The 16,568-nt window shown below is 29.1% G+C and overlaps 2 protein-coding genes across 3 annotated transcripts; both read right to left on the bottom strand.

Moving 5' to 3' along the window:
- Window positions 1–6,059: 6,059 nt before the first annotated feature.
- On the bottom strand, window positions 6,060–8,869 carry LOC127242691 (polygalacturonase-like). 2 transcript variants are annotated; one of them, XM_051262341.1, is made up of 4 exons: window positions 8,422–8,869; window positions 8,036–8,325; window positions 6,602–6,827; window positions 6,060–6,504 (listed from the first exon to the last, which is right to left on the bottom strand). In XM_051262341.1, the coding sequence occupies exons 1-4, from the start codon at window positions 8,854–8,856 to the stop codon at window positions 6,274–6,276; spliced, it is 1,182 nt and encodes a 393-aa protein (XP_051118298.1). In that variant the 5' UTR covers window positions 8,857–8,869; the 3' UTR covers window positions 6,060–6,273. The 2 variants fall into 2 exon arrangements, with proteins under 2 accessions (XP_051118298.1, XP_051118299.1); XM_051262342.1 differs by having other exon boundaries at window positions 6,385–6,497.
- A 5,434-nt stretch (window positions 8,870–14,303) lies between these two features.
- Window positions 14,304–16,191, bottom strand: LOC127242663 (polygalacturonase-like). Its single transcript, XM_051262298.1, has 4 exons — window positions 15,625–16,191; window positions 15,201–15,490; window positions 14,884–15,112; window positions 14,304–14,773 (listed from the first exon to the last, which is right to left on the bottom strand). The coding sequence occupies exons 1-4, from the start codon at window positions 16,057–16,059 to the stop codon at window positions 14,552–14,554; spliced, it is 1,176 nt and encodes a 391-aa protein (XP_051118255.1). The 5' UTR covers window positions 16,060–16,191; the 3' UTR covers window positions 14,304–14,551.
- Between the last annotated feature and the right edge of the window lie 377 nt (window positions 16,192–16,568).

Here is a 16,568-nt window from a genome sequence, read left to right as displayed (position 1 = left end):
TTGAATTAAGATATAAAAATAAAATAATATTTACATAAAAAATACTCTAATTATCACTAAAATATTATATTTATTAAATGTTGCAAATGAGAAAGTATAATATTTTTCTATTAATTGCACAATAAAAAATTCCATTTTAAATATAAAAATATACTGTATAATTTTATACTTCCCCCGTCCCAGAAAATATGGGACTACTACGGTAGATACGAGAATTTAGGTAAAGTATAATTAGTAAATAATTAAAAATATATTAGTAAAAATAATTATTATTTAGTAAAAATAATTATAAATTAAGATTAAGATAAGTGAATAGTTTAATTAAAATTAAAAAAATTATAAAATTCAAAAAATTTAAAATGCGATTAAAATGCATAATTATATTTTCAAAAATAAAAAAGACAAGTTACGTGGGACGGATGAAAATAGAAAATAGTGACAATCATTCATGTTGAATTTTCAGTATATTTTAATATATATATAAATTATATTTACATATTCTTAATTTGATTGAAATATTAAATTATTTTATAGTTAGTTATATATCTAAATCTAAATTGTGTTTTGTCATGTCAATTGTCTTTTGTTTCGTAACACTTATAATTAATTAATAACATATTGATAGGGGTGTTTGGACAATTTAATAAAATGGTCAAAATTGGAGGTCTTACTAATAATAATGTGAAGACAAATAACCTGTTATAATATCATTTTTTTTTTTTAATTCTTTATCTTTTTAAAATAAGTTTTTAAGTTTTAAATAAATTAAAATGTGAAATGAGAAGATGCGGGTTCATTTTTGTACTTTGAGATGAATGCAATCTTTATATATATTATAACTTATAAATGAGAGTTTTGTACCTCTGCCACTTAAAAAATTATTATACTTTTTATTTTAAATTACGGATTTACCCTACCCTCTGCTGGTCTTCTTCTCCATTAGTGTTTGTTATGTTGCCGTGGCCTCCCGTCCTCTCTGATTCTCTGCCATGATCGCCCTGTCATCGTTCATCCATCTTTTAACTTTTTACTTTATATAAAAAATTTTATTTTATAATTTAATTATGTTATAAAATTTCAAAATATTATAACTAATTATTAATTGTAAAATGCATCCCACCATAATTTACACTATTTTCATTTTTGTCTGTCCGTAATAATTGAAACATTTTTATTTTTTGGTAAAAATTATTAAATAAAAACATATTTAACAAATATAAATCAACTTAATTAACTACATAACATATAACATCATAAATGACGTATGACCCACTCAAAACCCCTTTATTTCTATAAAAATAAATATTTTTATCTATATTTAAAAATACACATCTTTTATAAAATTTATTTATGTTAATTATAAATAAAAAAATATTTTTGTATTTACTTATATTAGTTTTTTGACAGGTCAAATAACTAAAGAGTGTTAATAAACTAAAAGCTCTGTTTCCCAAACACCCTCTTAAACTGAAATCATTTTATGGAAACGGGCGTCTATGGTTTAGGCTTAGCTTTTTTTATTTTCAATCTCACTTCCAGCCACTAACATTTCTGGTCTCTCCAAGTAATGTAAGTGACTTAAAATTTGCATCACGTTTTAAGTTAAATGTTGAAGTTGTTTTACTTTGATTTTGTTGCAATCGAACTTGTTTACTTATTTTACATGTGTATGTATATGTTTTATATGAAATTATTTTTATTGTACACACCGGCGCAGCATCGCGCGCGCCGGGTTCTAGTATATATATATATGAAAAATTATGTTAATAATATAAAAAATAATATATTGTATTAACCGGTTAGCTTTTGTAAACTGATACTCTCTCTGTTCCATGTAATATGGGTATATTACTGTAGACACGAGAATTTAGGTAAAGTATAATTAGTAAGTAATTAAGAAGTGTATTAGTAAAAATAATTATAGATTAAAATTAAGATAAGTAAATAGTTTAATTAAAATTAATAAAATTGTAAAATTTAAAATTTAAATGCGATTAAAGTACATAATAATATTTCCAAAAAATAGAAATGACAAGTTATGTGGGACAGACAAAAATAGAAAGTATGGACAAATTATGTGGAACGGAGGGAGTATAATATATAATATTAATGTATAATATATTGTATTTAATGATAATACTCTCTCCGTCCAGCTACAAAGTATACATATTTTTATTTTGGGACGTACAACTACAAAGTAATCATTTCATTAAATACCCTCATTTTTTTTCACAAATATCCTTACTTTACATCACATCATTACTTTTATAAAAAAAGAAAGGGCAAAAATATCATTGCACTATTTTTACCTACCCGCTATAATTAAAATACTATTATTTTTTAAACTCGGCCCAAAAGTAAATGTTTACTTATTGCTTGGACGGAGGGAGTATAAATTAATTTCTTACACGTAGAAGACTAATTCAAAACCCCTTTAAATCAACAATTCTTCTCTGTAAATAAATATTTTTATTTATATTTAAAATTTTTATTTTTTTATAAAATTAGTTTTAAGTTAACTGTAAAATGATATATATTTTTTATTTATTCATATTATTTCAAAAAAATTTATTATTTACAAAATAATATTTATATTGTATATATTTTATTGTAATATAATGCTAAAATTTTTAAAAATATCAATAAATACTATTCATACAAAATGCTAAAATAATATTACTAAAGGAGTACTATATTTGAAAATATGAGTATATTGTTTAAAGAATATGGAAACTTGGCACAAATAATAGAGTAGATTTTTTAAAATATTTTATCAATAATGAGATTTACAAGCAAACAATAGGTTTATTTTTATTGACAGTTGATAAAAAATATGGATAAAAGATCTTTTTGTCCCTATGAGTGTATTAATGTAAGAAATAATGGCAATTATGTAATAAAAATAAAAAAATAGGAGTAATTTTATGATGATACGATTATTTATGAAACTAAGACTATTGTTTTGAGACGGACAAAAATAATAAACGAGACTATTGTATGGAGACGAATAGAGTATTTATTTATTTATATCATAAAAACATAAGAAAATGCAAACAAACAGGCCCATGATATGCACAAGTGCCACGCATGGTTTGCATTTCGAAATATGTTTTAGTATATCGTCGCCGCATTTCGGATAAATATCAGTCAAGTATTGACTATATAAAATCTTTAAAGAAGGGACACAAATAATATAAATAATTAATATATATATATTATAATCATTATAATTTATTTTTATAATATAAAACAAAATATATCTATTATAATTAATATTACAGAAAATGGGTAGGTTCATTTTATATTTTTAAATAAATATATTTTTTATGCTAAATATAAAAAGTTGTATTGATAATATAAAAAATTACTCTATTTTATGTTAAATTATTAATTTTTTATAATTTAATAATATGTATATATATTTTATCATATAAAATAATATTTATGGGAATAATCTTACAAAACAATGTTGAGGTAGTCTCGAACTCATAAATTTTATTTATACAATTGTAACTAAAAAAATACAATTGTTACAATATTTTTACTTAAATTATAACTCTATTTTTCACAATATTCTTCGAATATTTTAATTTTTTTTTATATTTATAATTTACAATAATTTTAAATTTTTTAAAAAAATAACAAGATAAAAATAACAATCAATTTATTATTAACGCAATTATTATGCTTAAAACTAATTTTATATATTATTTCAAACAAACGTTAATACTAATATTAACATAATTATATATTAAGTCATACCATCATTCCAATTCACAAATTTAATTATTCAAATTCCAATTTAAAATTCAAACGTTCAAACAAACACACAAACTATTTTTTTTTTTGTTTTTTAAAATAACAATAGTTTATTGATTATTTTTATTTTTTTTAATTATATTATTTGTGGAATTTTTTTATTTAAAGATAAATTATACTATCTCCGTACAACCAGAAAATATAAATATTTCTATTTTGACTTCAAATTACTCCCTCCGTCCGTGTATAAGGTCTCATTTATTTTTTGTGTTATTGTATTTAATATTTAAGATATTTTTATATTTGTATAATTTTTTATATAAATATCATATAATAATATTATAAAATACTAATAAAAATATGAAAACAAATAGATAAATAACTGAGACCCTTACAACCGGTAGTAATATTTTTATTATACTATATAATTATAAATATACATTAAGCCCATATCCAAATTTTCTTATGCTGGCTGGCCCAGTCAGCTTCAAAATCATGACAGGCTGGGCCTGGCCCGAGTTTAGACTGGGCTTTGAAACATAGACCTTGGGCCGATTTCAAACTGAGCCAATCTAATTTTTTAAAAACTTTTAAATTTGATTATATTTTGTGAACATTTTTTTATATAAAAATAAAATTTATTAATATAAATAAATACAAGTGTAATAAAATAATATCTCTATTGATAATTAAAATTTGAACATTAAATATATAATTATTTTTGAATCTTATTATATATTTAAGAAATGTTTAAATTTGAATTGTTTGATAAATTGGGCATATTTGAATGATAATTTTCTTTTGAAATAACACAAATTTGACATTATTTTAAAATTATAAAATTTTATTTTCAATAACCTTCAAAAAAATTTTAATAATAATCATAGTTAATTGCCTCCAAATTTGACATTATCTTAAAATTTATTTAATCAATGAACTAAATTTCAAGCCAAGATTAATTAATTATGAACACTAGGAGTTGTTTGTGGCGTGCGCACAAAACTCGAGATCTAAAACTTAGGCTCTGATACTATGTCGGATACTTATGACCGTCTCATCTAAAAGCTCAAACTGTTAGAAAAATTTAGCCATTATTCATATATCCGCAAATGAAAGTTCAACAGATTTTAGAATAATTAATTTTTTTCATTTGAAGTATATATTCAAGACGTTCTTTGAAAATAGTGTATTGTTCTGTGTGTTTATTTTTAAATTCTTAAAAGACTCAAATAGTTCGATTTGAATCACACTAGGTTTGTTTTGGTATCGGTAGGTTCTTATTTGAATTTTGATTTAAATATTATTTTAATATAATATTTTGAGAAATTTGGGATGTGGTTTAATCCCTAAAACACTCGAATAGTTTTCTATTAGAATTTATTACTATTATTATTATTATTATTTTAACATTACAATAGATTAGGGATGTCATTGGTTACTGATTGGATTTTAATTTGGAAGTTGTATTAAAGTTATTTATTTAATTATTATTTGATTTATGATATAATATATATGAGTGTGTTATTATTTGAATCCCTAAATGATTGATTTTTTCTCTTTATTGTGGATATAATATATTTATTTCGGTTCAACTCAAAGTATCATTTTTATTATTTTGGTCCGTCCAATTCAAAATTATCACTTTCCTATTTTTATTTAAATTACAAAAATCAGTAAAAATAATCGTACATTAATACCAAAATACTCTTAATTTTTAGTTAAATTATAAATATATCATTATACATACAATTATTTTATATATAAAATCAAACGACAAAAATATCAAAATTTCTTACAAACTTCTACTCACCAATAAAATATTATTATTTCATAATTTATTAAAAAACTCATGTTAGACTTGTGAGAGAACTCACAACAATAATTCTTTGAATGTACATCAAATTATTGGGTGCAAACCCAACTTCTATATTAGAAGATTAGAAGAAAATTTAACACCTTATAAGTCACAGAAATTCCACTAGTATGAACCTTTTGGAGTAAGTTCAAAAATAAATCCGTACGGATTCTGTTCAAAATGGACAATATCATACTAATATTGAGTCGGTTGTATCAGAGCTTGGTTCGACGGTAAAGTGGACTGGACGGAGGCAGCGGATCCTTTGTGATAAGCGATACAAAGGTGGACAGGGAAGACCATTATGATCAAACTATCTCATATCGGGTTTTTGTGTGACAAAAAAATACTAGTAACATGTTACCAAAATAAATCAATATTTTTATTAATCACTTCCAACATAATCACTAACATACATAAACTTTCCAACAATTTTGGTGGCCCTTTCTTTTGTTTTGAGCTTTGATGTATAAGAAAATGATCGAAGATTTCAAACTATATATACATGTAACAAAATTACAACATTCAAATACTAACTATGTTTAGTATTTGATTCAAATTCAAATTTATTATCATTTCTCTTTTAAGTTTGAAATATTTTTTATCGTTAAATTTTAATTTCGAAATCAAAATCTTGAACTATTCCTCCACGCTTACTCCTACTTCCAACAACTTCTCGGAAACACACCTCCGATGCTCGATCCTAACGCATTTTCGCAATACGCAATCGCGGGCCTCTTTAGTTTATCGACATAGCTCAACTTAATGTCTTGAAGTTTGATTCCACGGCACGGATTGGTCCGGCTACACCGGAATGTCATTGCCACTTGCGTCGCGGATGTCCCCTTAATGTTCTTGTAAGTCACGTCGCTCACTCGCACTCCTGAACTCTACGGAGGGCGAGTTATGTGCTATATGATGTCAGTGATGGGTTGGTGGATAACTGTCTCATCTAAAAATGTTTATAATGATGAAATAATTGTGTACCTGATGAGGACAACGGTTGTCGGGGCAATATTGTTGGTCTATGATGATGGGATTGGCGACGTACCTCATAACGAGATTTTTGAACACAAGGTTCCTTGCATAGCCTCCGCTTGGCCTCGCCCACGACTTCACTCTGACACCGTTTTGTGTCCTTGTGAACATTGAATTTGTGACCGTCACGTTTTGCACCCCGGCTTCGTTAAAACCGTTGCCTAGGCTTCCTACACTGTTGATCGGAAATTATTCAGAATTTAAAGAGTGTGTTTTATTTTAGTTTTTTAAATTTCAAATTAAAGGAAATATTATTCGACTTGTAATTTTATTTCATGAAGATAAAATTGAAATGTTATTTAAACTACACTACAAATAAGAAATTTGAAATAATACTCTTTTAAGTACTTTTATTATATTATGGTAACTTAATTTTTGATCATATAGCAAGGAGAATATATTATAATTACAATATATTTACATAATTAGTGGTTAAATAACCTTAAATTGATTTGTTTTTTTTTTTTTTTTTGTACATCGATTGTAATTTATTTCTATTATAAAAATGATAACTTACTTATCATGTGTTGACACGACCGAAGAATTTAATTTTCTTCTATTATACTAACTCAACGCATGTGACCGTACCTATTTTCAATATAATAATAATAATAATAATAAATCTGAACTCGATAAGTTGACTAAATTCAAATTGACTTTCTATAAATATATATATATATATATAATTCAAATATTAGAGTGCATATTTGTACTGAACTGATCAATATATATAATGAAGAAAAATATCGTGTACTTATATCTTAGTCATTAATGAAACAAGGCTAACCTGTTTTTCTTTCAATTGGCTTGATAAAAAATTTAGTATTAAAATAATATTCGATAGAATATTTTGTATGTATTTTTTTTTTTTTTTTTGAGAAATGCCTAATTGAAATAATAAAAAATCGATAAATCAAAAGAAACAGATTATAGTTTTTAGGAATTAAAGGTGAAAACTAACTATCACCATGCTAAATTTAGTATATTCAATATGAAATCTGTTCTGTTTTTATACAGCAACATATAGTTGTATTATATATGTTCTGCAGTTTTATACTTGTACTGTGCCGTATAAATATGATTTGACATAATTAATAATATATTATATTATACAGAATTATAATGTGCTGTCAAAATATTGTACCTTACATTAAAGATATCTTTATATTTATATAATTTTTTTGCACAAACGTGATTATAATAATATTATACTGACACTAATAGAAATATTTTTGATATTTTTTATTAATTTGTACTATATTTTTATATAATAATTAATATTTAAAAATCAATACGCAAAGTAAATGAGACCCTTACAGTCGAACTATATAATTTTTCAAAAATGTAAGAAATTATAGCTTAGGTTGAAGAGACAGTAGGTACCTGATGCCATGGCCAGGGCCGCATCCGATTCGTTCCAACCAGACGTTCATCCCTCCCTGCCCGATCGATATGCAGTCGTCTCCGGTCTTGATGCTGCTCCCGATCACCGTCACCCCCCGCGACGACTCCACGTGGACGCCGTCCGTGTTCGGGCTGCCCGCCGGCGCCACAATTCTCAGATTCTGCAGCCTCATGTTGCTGCATTCATTAATGGCGATGTGCACAGTCTGGCTGTTCAGAGAAGATAGTCCACTCACCACCACGTTGCTGCACCACTGGAACGAAATCGACTGCACCAACATCAAATCGACATCAAATCGAATCAAAACCCTAATTCAATTCAACAATTCAAGCATCAATGGTGTCAAATTGGGGGAGGAGCAAACCCTAGCCCCAGGGGGGCAATGGTTGTTTCCGTTCTTCCGGCACGACCAGAACCGCTGGCCCTTGGCGTCGACGGTGCCGCCGACGACAGTTAGGCGGGTGACCTTGTAGAAGAGGATCCAGAATTCGGATTTTCCGATGGCGTTGTAGTCGTCGGGGGCGACGATGGTGCCGGATATTTGGAAGAGGATTCTGTTCCGGCACGGTCCGGTGAAGGACACCGGCCGGAGCAGGAACGTGCCTTTGGGTACCGACACGGTCGACGACACGGCCGTGTTGCACGCGGCCTTCCACGCCGCCTGGAAGGCCGCCGTCGAGTCGGTCCTCCCGTCACCTTTCGCCCCGAACTGGACCACGCTGTAACCTGCCGTCGCCGGAAAATGTACGGCGGCGGCGATAACGCCGGCTAGGAAGAAGATCAGTTTCCGATTGCCCATATAGAAAGAAGAATTCTTACAATTCTTACAAAGTACAGTTTTTAGATTACACACACATATATATATATATAAATATGTATGTATGTCTCCAAGAGGGTTTTAGGTTTAGATCTCGAATTGTGAGATGAATTCTTGGGATCAGAAATGGGATTTAGTTATTCAAATATAAAATTATACTAATTGTTAAATTAAACCGACCATGTGAATGATCAAGAAAGAATCTTGGGGGGCTTGATCTGATTATCATGTAATAATAATCTCTTCCAATTTAATTAAATAATCAAATAAGAAGATAGAAATTAAAGAAGATAATCTATCTATCTATCTATCTATCTATCAAGACAAGATTATCACAAAGTGGGTGTTGTCCAAATAGATAGATAAGTTAATGTTAGTTTGTGTGAAGAAGGAAAGATTTTGGATTGGGAGGAAACTCGATCGAAAGAATCCAATCGAAGGCAGAAAGTGGCAAGAATGCAAATTCAAGACAACTTCATAAAAGTAAAAATATAATAATAATAATTAAATATTCATATATCATAAATCATGTGAAAGAGAATTGGGGGTGTAATATAAAATAAAGAAATTAATTTATTAATTAATTAAAAAAAAAAAAAGCAAAAATGATGTATGGAGACATGAGGAGAAGTGCTTGTGGAGGGTGCACGACAACGTGAGGCCTAATGTGGGGCTTCCGACAAGGCTGCCGGGACTTCTCTTCTCTTATATTACTTAATGTAGTTTTCAATTCTTTGTTTATATGTACATTAAAAGAAGTTTAAGTACTATTAATTAATTAATTAATAATAATAATATATTTTTTTAAATAATATTAGATGTGATATGAATATATACTTGATCTGGGGTTTGAAATGTAAAACTAAAATTCTAGTATAATACTCCATCCGTCTCATAAATATAGTCTTAACTGGGTTGGACACGAGATTTGAAGAATATTGATATTACGTTGGTAGTTGGTAAAAAGTATGAATAAAAGATTTTTTTTACTCTTATGAGTATATTAGAATATAAAGCAGTGGCAAAAATGAAAAAGTATGGGTAGTTTTACGGTGATATGGTTATTTATGGAAATAAGACTATTGTTTTTGAACAGATAAAAATGATAAACAAGATTATTATATTGGGACGGAGGGAGTATAAAAATTTTTTAAAAATTGAATTTGATTTGATATATTTAAAAAGAGAAAATTAGTGAATAGGAATTTTCTTTTTTTTTTAAAAAAAAAAAACTCCAACAAACAAGAACTAGACTAAATTAATACTTTTTTTCTCTTGTAAGATACTATTACATTAAATATTCAATAATATGAACATCATTTGTCCCAAATACCTTTCAATATTTTCGATATGTCGCAAATACTATGCAATATATAAAATATGAAATAATTAAATATGCTCTTTATTCCACGACGCTATTCAACTAAATATTTTTCCTATTTTTTTATTTTTTAATTTTTTATTTTCTCAAAACGCTTATTAAAAAGCCTAATTTATTTAATTTAATTATTATGTGGCTTAGTTTTGCTTGCTTTGGGTTAGGATGACTAAATTATTAGCATTCAATATTGTTTTATTGAAAAATAAAGTGATTAGGATTGGAAGAATCTAATAATGTGTATTCATGAGGCCATTTAAATGAAATAAATTAGTAACAGGAGGCTGAAATTTTGTTATAAGTAGAAAGTGCATGTTCACAATACCTAAATTCAAATAAATAAATTGGTATAACAAATTATATATTTATAATTTAGGTCAAAATTAAAAATATTTTGATATTACTAATGAATTCTTTGAATTGAAACAAAAAAAATATAAGTTTATTTAAACATTGTTGACATAATAATTTAAAAAATTCTAAAAAATATTGACCCAAAGCGATTAAGCATTTGGTATCATCGTATCATTATTCCACTACAACCACAACATCAACTTAGGACCAGCCCTGGATCCAAACGAAAAGAACGCCAGCTCGAAGCCCAGTGGAAGTAGGGAGCTTATTATATATTTATATTATATATGTATAATTTTTATATATATAATTTATTTGTCATATGTAAATATAGAAGATTGTAATTTGGTGGTGTAGATATACATTTTTAATATTGAGGTCTTGAGTTTATAGCATATATGTCCCAAGAATTTGGAAATAATTTTTTATACTAGTTTTCATCTAAAAATTATTTTATTTAATTATTTATATTATTATAAATAAAAACATATTATATATATATATATATTTAGGGTCTTTTTTTTTCCCTAAATTTGTACTTTTCGATCACTTCATATATGAATTACATATATTCTAATATATTATGTTAATTCATTTCCCCTCCGCTTTTATTAATCGTGAAAAGATAAAAAAAGAAAAAATTAGTAAAATTCGGGCGAAGACTCAAATTTGATTTTTATAACATGAAGACTTGAAAATCTTATAAGTTATGAAAGTAAATCCGAAGAAAATAAAAGTACAAAACATGTAAAATGGTGATATTTAAATAATTCCCCAATAAATTGTACTCCCTCCGTAATAATCTATCAATTTTTTTATTTTGGTCCGTCCTATAATAAAATATCTATTTTTTTTAGTAATTGTAATATCTACCTAACATTACAAATACCCTTCAAATTTACAATATATTACACAAATGTGATTACCTTTATATCATACAATACCAATAGGGTTAATTTAGTCATTTTACTTTTATTTCTACTTTATTCCAATATAATACTAATATTTCTAAAACTCCGTGCAAAAAAACAAATGAATATATAGATATGAGACGGAGGAATATAAGATTGAATATACTAAGTTTGTTGCTAGCATCGGGTACTTAGTGTTTTGGTTGGTTAAACTTGGTTACTGTCGAATGTGAGTAGTTTAAATTGCATGATTACTGGTTGAGCGATGGTTTAAGATCGATTAAGAAATCGTCATTGAAATTATATGTCAAGTTTGAATTGAAATCGGTTAAAATGACATTTCTTAATTGCACACGATCCTAAGTTCTCCTGCCTATTGACCGATTCGAGTTTGTTCAATCGTTGCATCTTCTTTTTTTTTTTTCACGCCAAATCGGCTATCAGGGATATTCGGCTCTAGCCTCAGTTTTGTGTTTTAATAATTTGTCATTAAAAAAAAAAAAAAAGAATTCAACTGTCCATTTGTGATTTGGATGGGATAGTCGACGGTTGAAATTGAGTCATACTCCCTATGTCCCAATAAAGATAAAGAGGGTGTTTGAGAAAGAATTTTTTGAAAAATTTTTAGTTTATTCAACAATTTTTAACTGTTTGACCGGTCAAAAACCTAATTTAGGTGTTAATTAGTTTTTTCAAAAGCTTTTTGGACCAAAAATGCTAATTTATGAAAAACTCATTTAACCAGCGTTTTGAAAGAACATTTTTATTTTAATTTTGGTTATTCTTTATTTACCCTTAAAACTTAATTATTTATTTTATACATATAAATATATTTTTATAGCAGTATTTATTAATTATTTTTAATATATTTAATTTATTAAATTATATTTTTATTTTGTAAATTTAAAATAATTACTATTATTAATTATACATATAAATTATTTTATTTGTACAATATAGAAATTTTTAAAACTAAATCAAATAGAAAAAATAAAGGTTATTAATTTATTTATATATTAAAACAATAATTAACATAATAAAAATATATATACGAAAGATGTATTATTTTATATTTTACATAATTTTAATAAAAAAATATTATTTTTTAGTAAAAATAATTTTTTCAAATCTAAATAATAAATAAAAATAAATATTTTATAATTTTCAATAATTAATAACAAAAATTCTCATCAATTTTAAACCAAAATGAACAAAATTAAATATTTTAAAATATAACATATCAATGTCTTTAATAGTCATTTTAGCTAATGTAAAATAGTTGTTTTATTAAACACTTTAATACAAACCGCTAATTGAATGAGCTAGTCAAACCAACTAATTGAATCAGTTAACAACTAATAATTAATTGAATAGCTAACAACTAAAAGCTATCAGCTAATCGCCAAATGCACCTAAAGTCTTTTGTTTTGGCAATGAAATTTAGATAATGAAAATTAGTTATTTAATGATTAATTTAAAATTAAAAATGTGTTTAAAGATTTTTAGTATTATATCTCAATAAAATCTATACTATATGAATATTCTTTTGTAAAAATAAAATTTTATATAATACAAATCATTAAAGATTATATTTATTTATTTATCATTTGCCATAAATTAGTTTTATAAAAAGAAATAGGGAGTTTTAGAGGTAAATAAAAATATTTGTTAATTGAGAAGAGATATAGAAATAACGGGTTTTTGAATGAGTGATATGCGTAAGATGTTAGAAATTTAATTAAATTAATTTATATTTGTTAAGTTGTTTAAGACTGATAAATTTATATATAAAAAAAAGATCATCTTTTTTGGAACGGATAAAATTAAAAAGAAAAATGGATCATATATGACGAAATAAGTGAAGTATTATTTTTCGAGGAATAAAAAAAAATTAATTTATATTTGTTAATTGCTGCCGCTCAACCATCTTTAAGTTTGGGTCTTCGTCTTCAATATGCTTTTTGAGCCATTTGAGATTGGAATAGCCTTAAATTTGTCAGAATCGTCGAAATTTCACCCCATTCTTGACCTCCTATGTAGTTTCCCTTCGAATCAAGAATGTTACGGCATAGAGGCATTCGACCCATACCGTGTGTCTCTTCTATGTTTATGGATGAAGTTGACAGAGCTGAAGTCATGTATCAATGAAGGTCGGAATTTGGCTATCAATACTACCAAATTTAATGTTGAATGTCTGTGTGATGACATAAAAACACGACCCGTAAATATGAAAGAGTACAAGGAATTGTACAATCAATCTAGTGTCGTGAAGATTTGAAAAGCAATGGAAATGTCAAGGGCTTGATAAGGCGATTCTATTCTCCACTCATTCCTCCGTATACAAGAGTATATTTTGATAGCCATGACGGTTAATCTCCTCACAATAAGTGCTTCTGTTAATCCCGAACAATGCCTTCTTGTTGCTTTTTGACACTCTGACCCGTAAACTATATAAAGTCAGACGTATCGGGATCATAGACTGACCCTGCAGGTTAACACAAGTCATTACAGCGTGTTTCTGTCTTCACTCGCGTTTCGAATTTTGTGTTTTGTATTTTTGCATTATTTAGAAGTATATTTTTTATTTAAATGTCATATTCATTACTTTTTTTAAAAAATTTATTTTTCACTATTTTCAATTGGTTAGATATATTTTAAAAATTTATTTAGTATTTTAGTATATAGAACTAGTTAATATAATGTTACCAATACAAAATAGATATTAAATGAATATTTTTTAAAAAAATAAAAAAATTATAACTAAAGTATAGTAAAAAGTAAGAGAGCATAACAAGTAGAATGATAATTTATTTGATTTAATTTAATTGATTAATTAACCTAATTAACAGAACGTAATAATTTTATATATTCAATAATCAATAAATTAATAAATGCGTGTGCGTGTATGGTGTGTTTGTGGGAGGCAAAACGACACCGTATGAGGCTAGCTCAAGCAAAGACGAAGCGCAGAAGCCGTGTCGGCTCGGCTCGGGTCGTTCGTCTTCCTCCATATATAAAGGGTCTGGTGAGTCGGTCAGTCCAAGCAGCTGGTGGGATTTATTAGACCGGAAGCCGAACCGGCGGCGTTGGAGCAGGACGCCCGAGCCGGCCGGTTCATGTAGCTCAGGTTGACATTCTCCATCTCTATCCCCTCGCATGGATTCGCCTTGCTGCAGTCGAATTTCACCGCCACTTCGCTCGCCGAAGTCCCCCTTATATCCTCGTACCTCACGTCGCTGATCTTCACTCCCGACACCTGTCGATTTATAATTTAATAATAATAATTGATAATTAATTAATTAATTAAGGAAGTGTCGTCGTCGTCGTCGTCTTCCTCGTCGATGATTGGAATTAAACCCTAGGTACCTGACCGGGGCAGTTTCTGTTATCCGGGCAGTAGTTCTGGTCAATTACGATGGGGTAACGGACGTCGGACATGGTGGCGTGGTGGAAAACCACTCCTCGTACGAAACCTCGGCTCGGTCTTCCCCATGTCTTGATTCTCACCCCATTCTGCGTTTCCTTAAACGCCACGTTCTCAACTGTAATGTTCTGAACTCCGGGTTCTTCGTAGCTCTTACCCAAGCTTCCGATGCTGCAATTTAATTTAATTTAATTAATTTCACGGCGGCCGGAGATGGGGAATTAATTAATTAGGGTTTTTTTTTTTGACGGATTCCGACCTGATGCCGTGGCCGGGGCCGCAGGCGACGTTGTGGATAAAGAGACGGTCGGTGCCGGGGCCGATGGAGATACAGTCGTCACCGGTGCCGATTCGAGTGTTGAAAATGGACACGTCGCCGGAGAGCTGGACGTGGATTCCGTCTGTGTTTGGGCTGTCGCCGGCGGCCTCGACGGAGATTCCCCGGAGGCGGACGCCGTCGCTGCTGTGGATCACTATGTGGAACATTTGGCTGTTTAATGACGTCACGCCGGCGATCATTACATTCTTCGACTTCGTCACCCCCAAATTCTTCAAAAAAAATGAAAATGTAATAATTAATCGAGCAGTAACCGCAGCAGTTACTAAAAACTAAACCCTAGACCTAAAACCGCCATGACTGAATCCCCAAATTAAATCGAGCTAATTAATCATCAGGTCCGTACCGTAGCGCCGGAGGGGCAATTCCGGCGAGTTTTCTTACAGTCCCAGAGGGCGGCGCCGCGGCCGTCGATGGTGCCGCCGAGAACGGACAGGCCGTCGAGTCCTTCGAAGTGGAGCCAGGTGCCTTTATCTCCGATGGCATTGTAGTCGGCGGGGGCGAGGAGGGTGCCGAAGATTCGGACAGCCATGGCAGGGTTCCGGCAAGGACCTTGCAATAGAACATTCCGGAGAAGGAATCTTCCAGGTGGGACGAAGACAGTGGAGGGCATGGCGGAGGCGCAGGCTAGCGACCAAGCCTCGAGGAGAGCTGCGGAGGAGTCGGTTATGGCGTCGGGCCGGGCTCCAAAGTGCATAATATTGAAAACGTTGGCTGAAGATTGTGCCAAAAAGACGACGATTAGGGTTAGTGGGAGAATTAGGGTTGCGAGATTAGGCATAACTGCAGGGAATTGGAGGGAGGGAACTGTAGAGAGTTGCCGGAGTGGGGGAGGGAGTTACAGTGGGGGATGCTTATATGGATGCATATATATGTATATATATGTATGTATATATAATATATATATATATATAGAGAGAGAGAGAGAGAGAGAGAGGGGATGTAATTAATGCAGACAGAAAGTGAAAGAGGAAATGGAAAGGCAAGGAAATAAAGGGAATGGTGGGAACCATATTTAGGCAAGAACGAAGGTTTTGCAGATGTCATAAACTTAACAGAAAACGTACTTTGCTTCCGACATGATAACGCGGCAGTTATAAACTATAAAAATATATATTTCTTCCGTCTCAAATGTTCGACACAAGAATTTAGGTGATTAAGTAATGTGATTTGAGAGTGAAATAATTATTTATTTTTTATTTTATTTGACTAATATGATGAGATAAATATAAAAATATAATTAATTGTTTCTAAATTTAAAAATATTGCAGTGAGTTTGAAATAAATAAC

The sequence above is a fragment of the Andrographis paniculata genome, unplaced genomic scaffold (assembly GCF_009805555.1).
Source record: "Andrographis paniculata isolate CXL003 unplaced genomic scaffold, ASM980555v1 Contig87END, whole genome shotgun sequence".
In the NCBI taxonomy this organism is placed as follows: domain Eukaryota; kingdom Viridiplantae; phylum Streptophyta; class Magnoliopsida; order Lamiales; family Acanthaceae; genus Andrographis; species Andrographis paniculata.
Note: the sequence above shows the minus strand (reverse complement) of the source record. Positions and strands in the feature narration are given on the sequence as shown.

Excerpts from the sequence above, each read along its gene's own strand:
- LOC127242663 (XM_051262298.1), bottom strand. The coding sequence starts at position 16,059 with ATGCCTAATCTCGCAACCCTAATTCTCCCACTAACCCTAATCGTCGTC. Across the intron at positions 15,113-15,200 it reads GGCCCCGGCCACGGCATCAG|CATCGGAAGCTTGGGTAAGA; the intron begins GTCGGAATCCGT and ends ATTAAATTGCAG. Across the intron at positions 14,774-14,883 it reads ACAGAAACTGCCCCGGTCAG|GTGTCGGGAGTGAAGATCAG; the intron begins GTACCTAGGGTT and ends ATAAATCGACAG.
- LOC127242691 (XM_051262341.1), bottom strand. The coding sequence starts at position 8,856 with ATGGGCAATCGGAAACTGATCTTCTTCCTAGCCGGCGTTATCGCCGCC. Across the intron at positions 8,326-8,421 it reads ATTGCCCCCCTGGGGCTAGG|TCGATTTCGTTCCAGTGGTG; the intron begins GTTTGCTCCTCC and ends ATGTTGGTGCAG. Across the intron at positions 6,505-6,601 it reads ACAACCGTTGTCCTCATCAG|AGTTCAGGAGTGCGAGTGAG; the intron begins GTACACAATTAT and ends CGCCCTCCGTAG.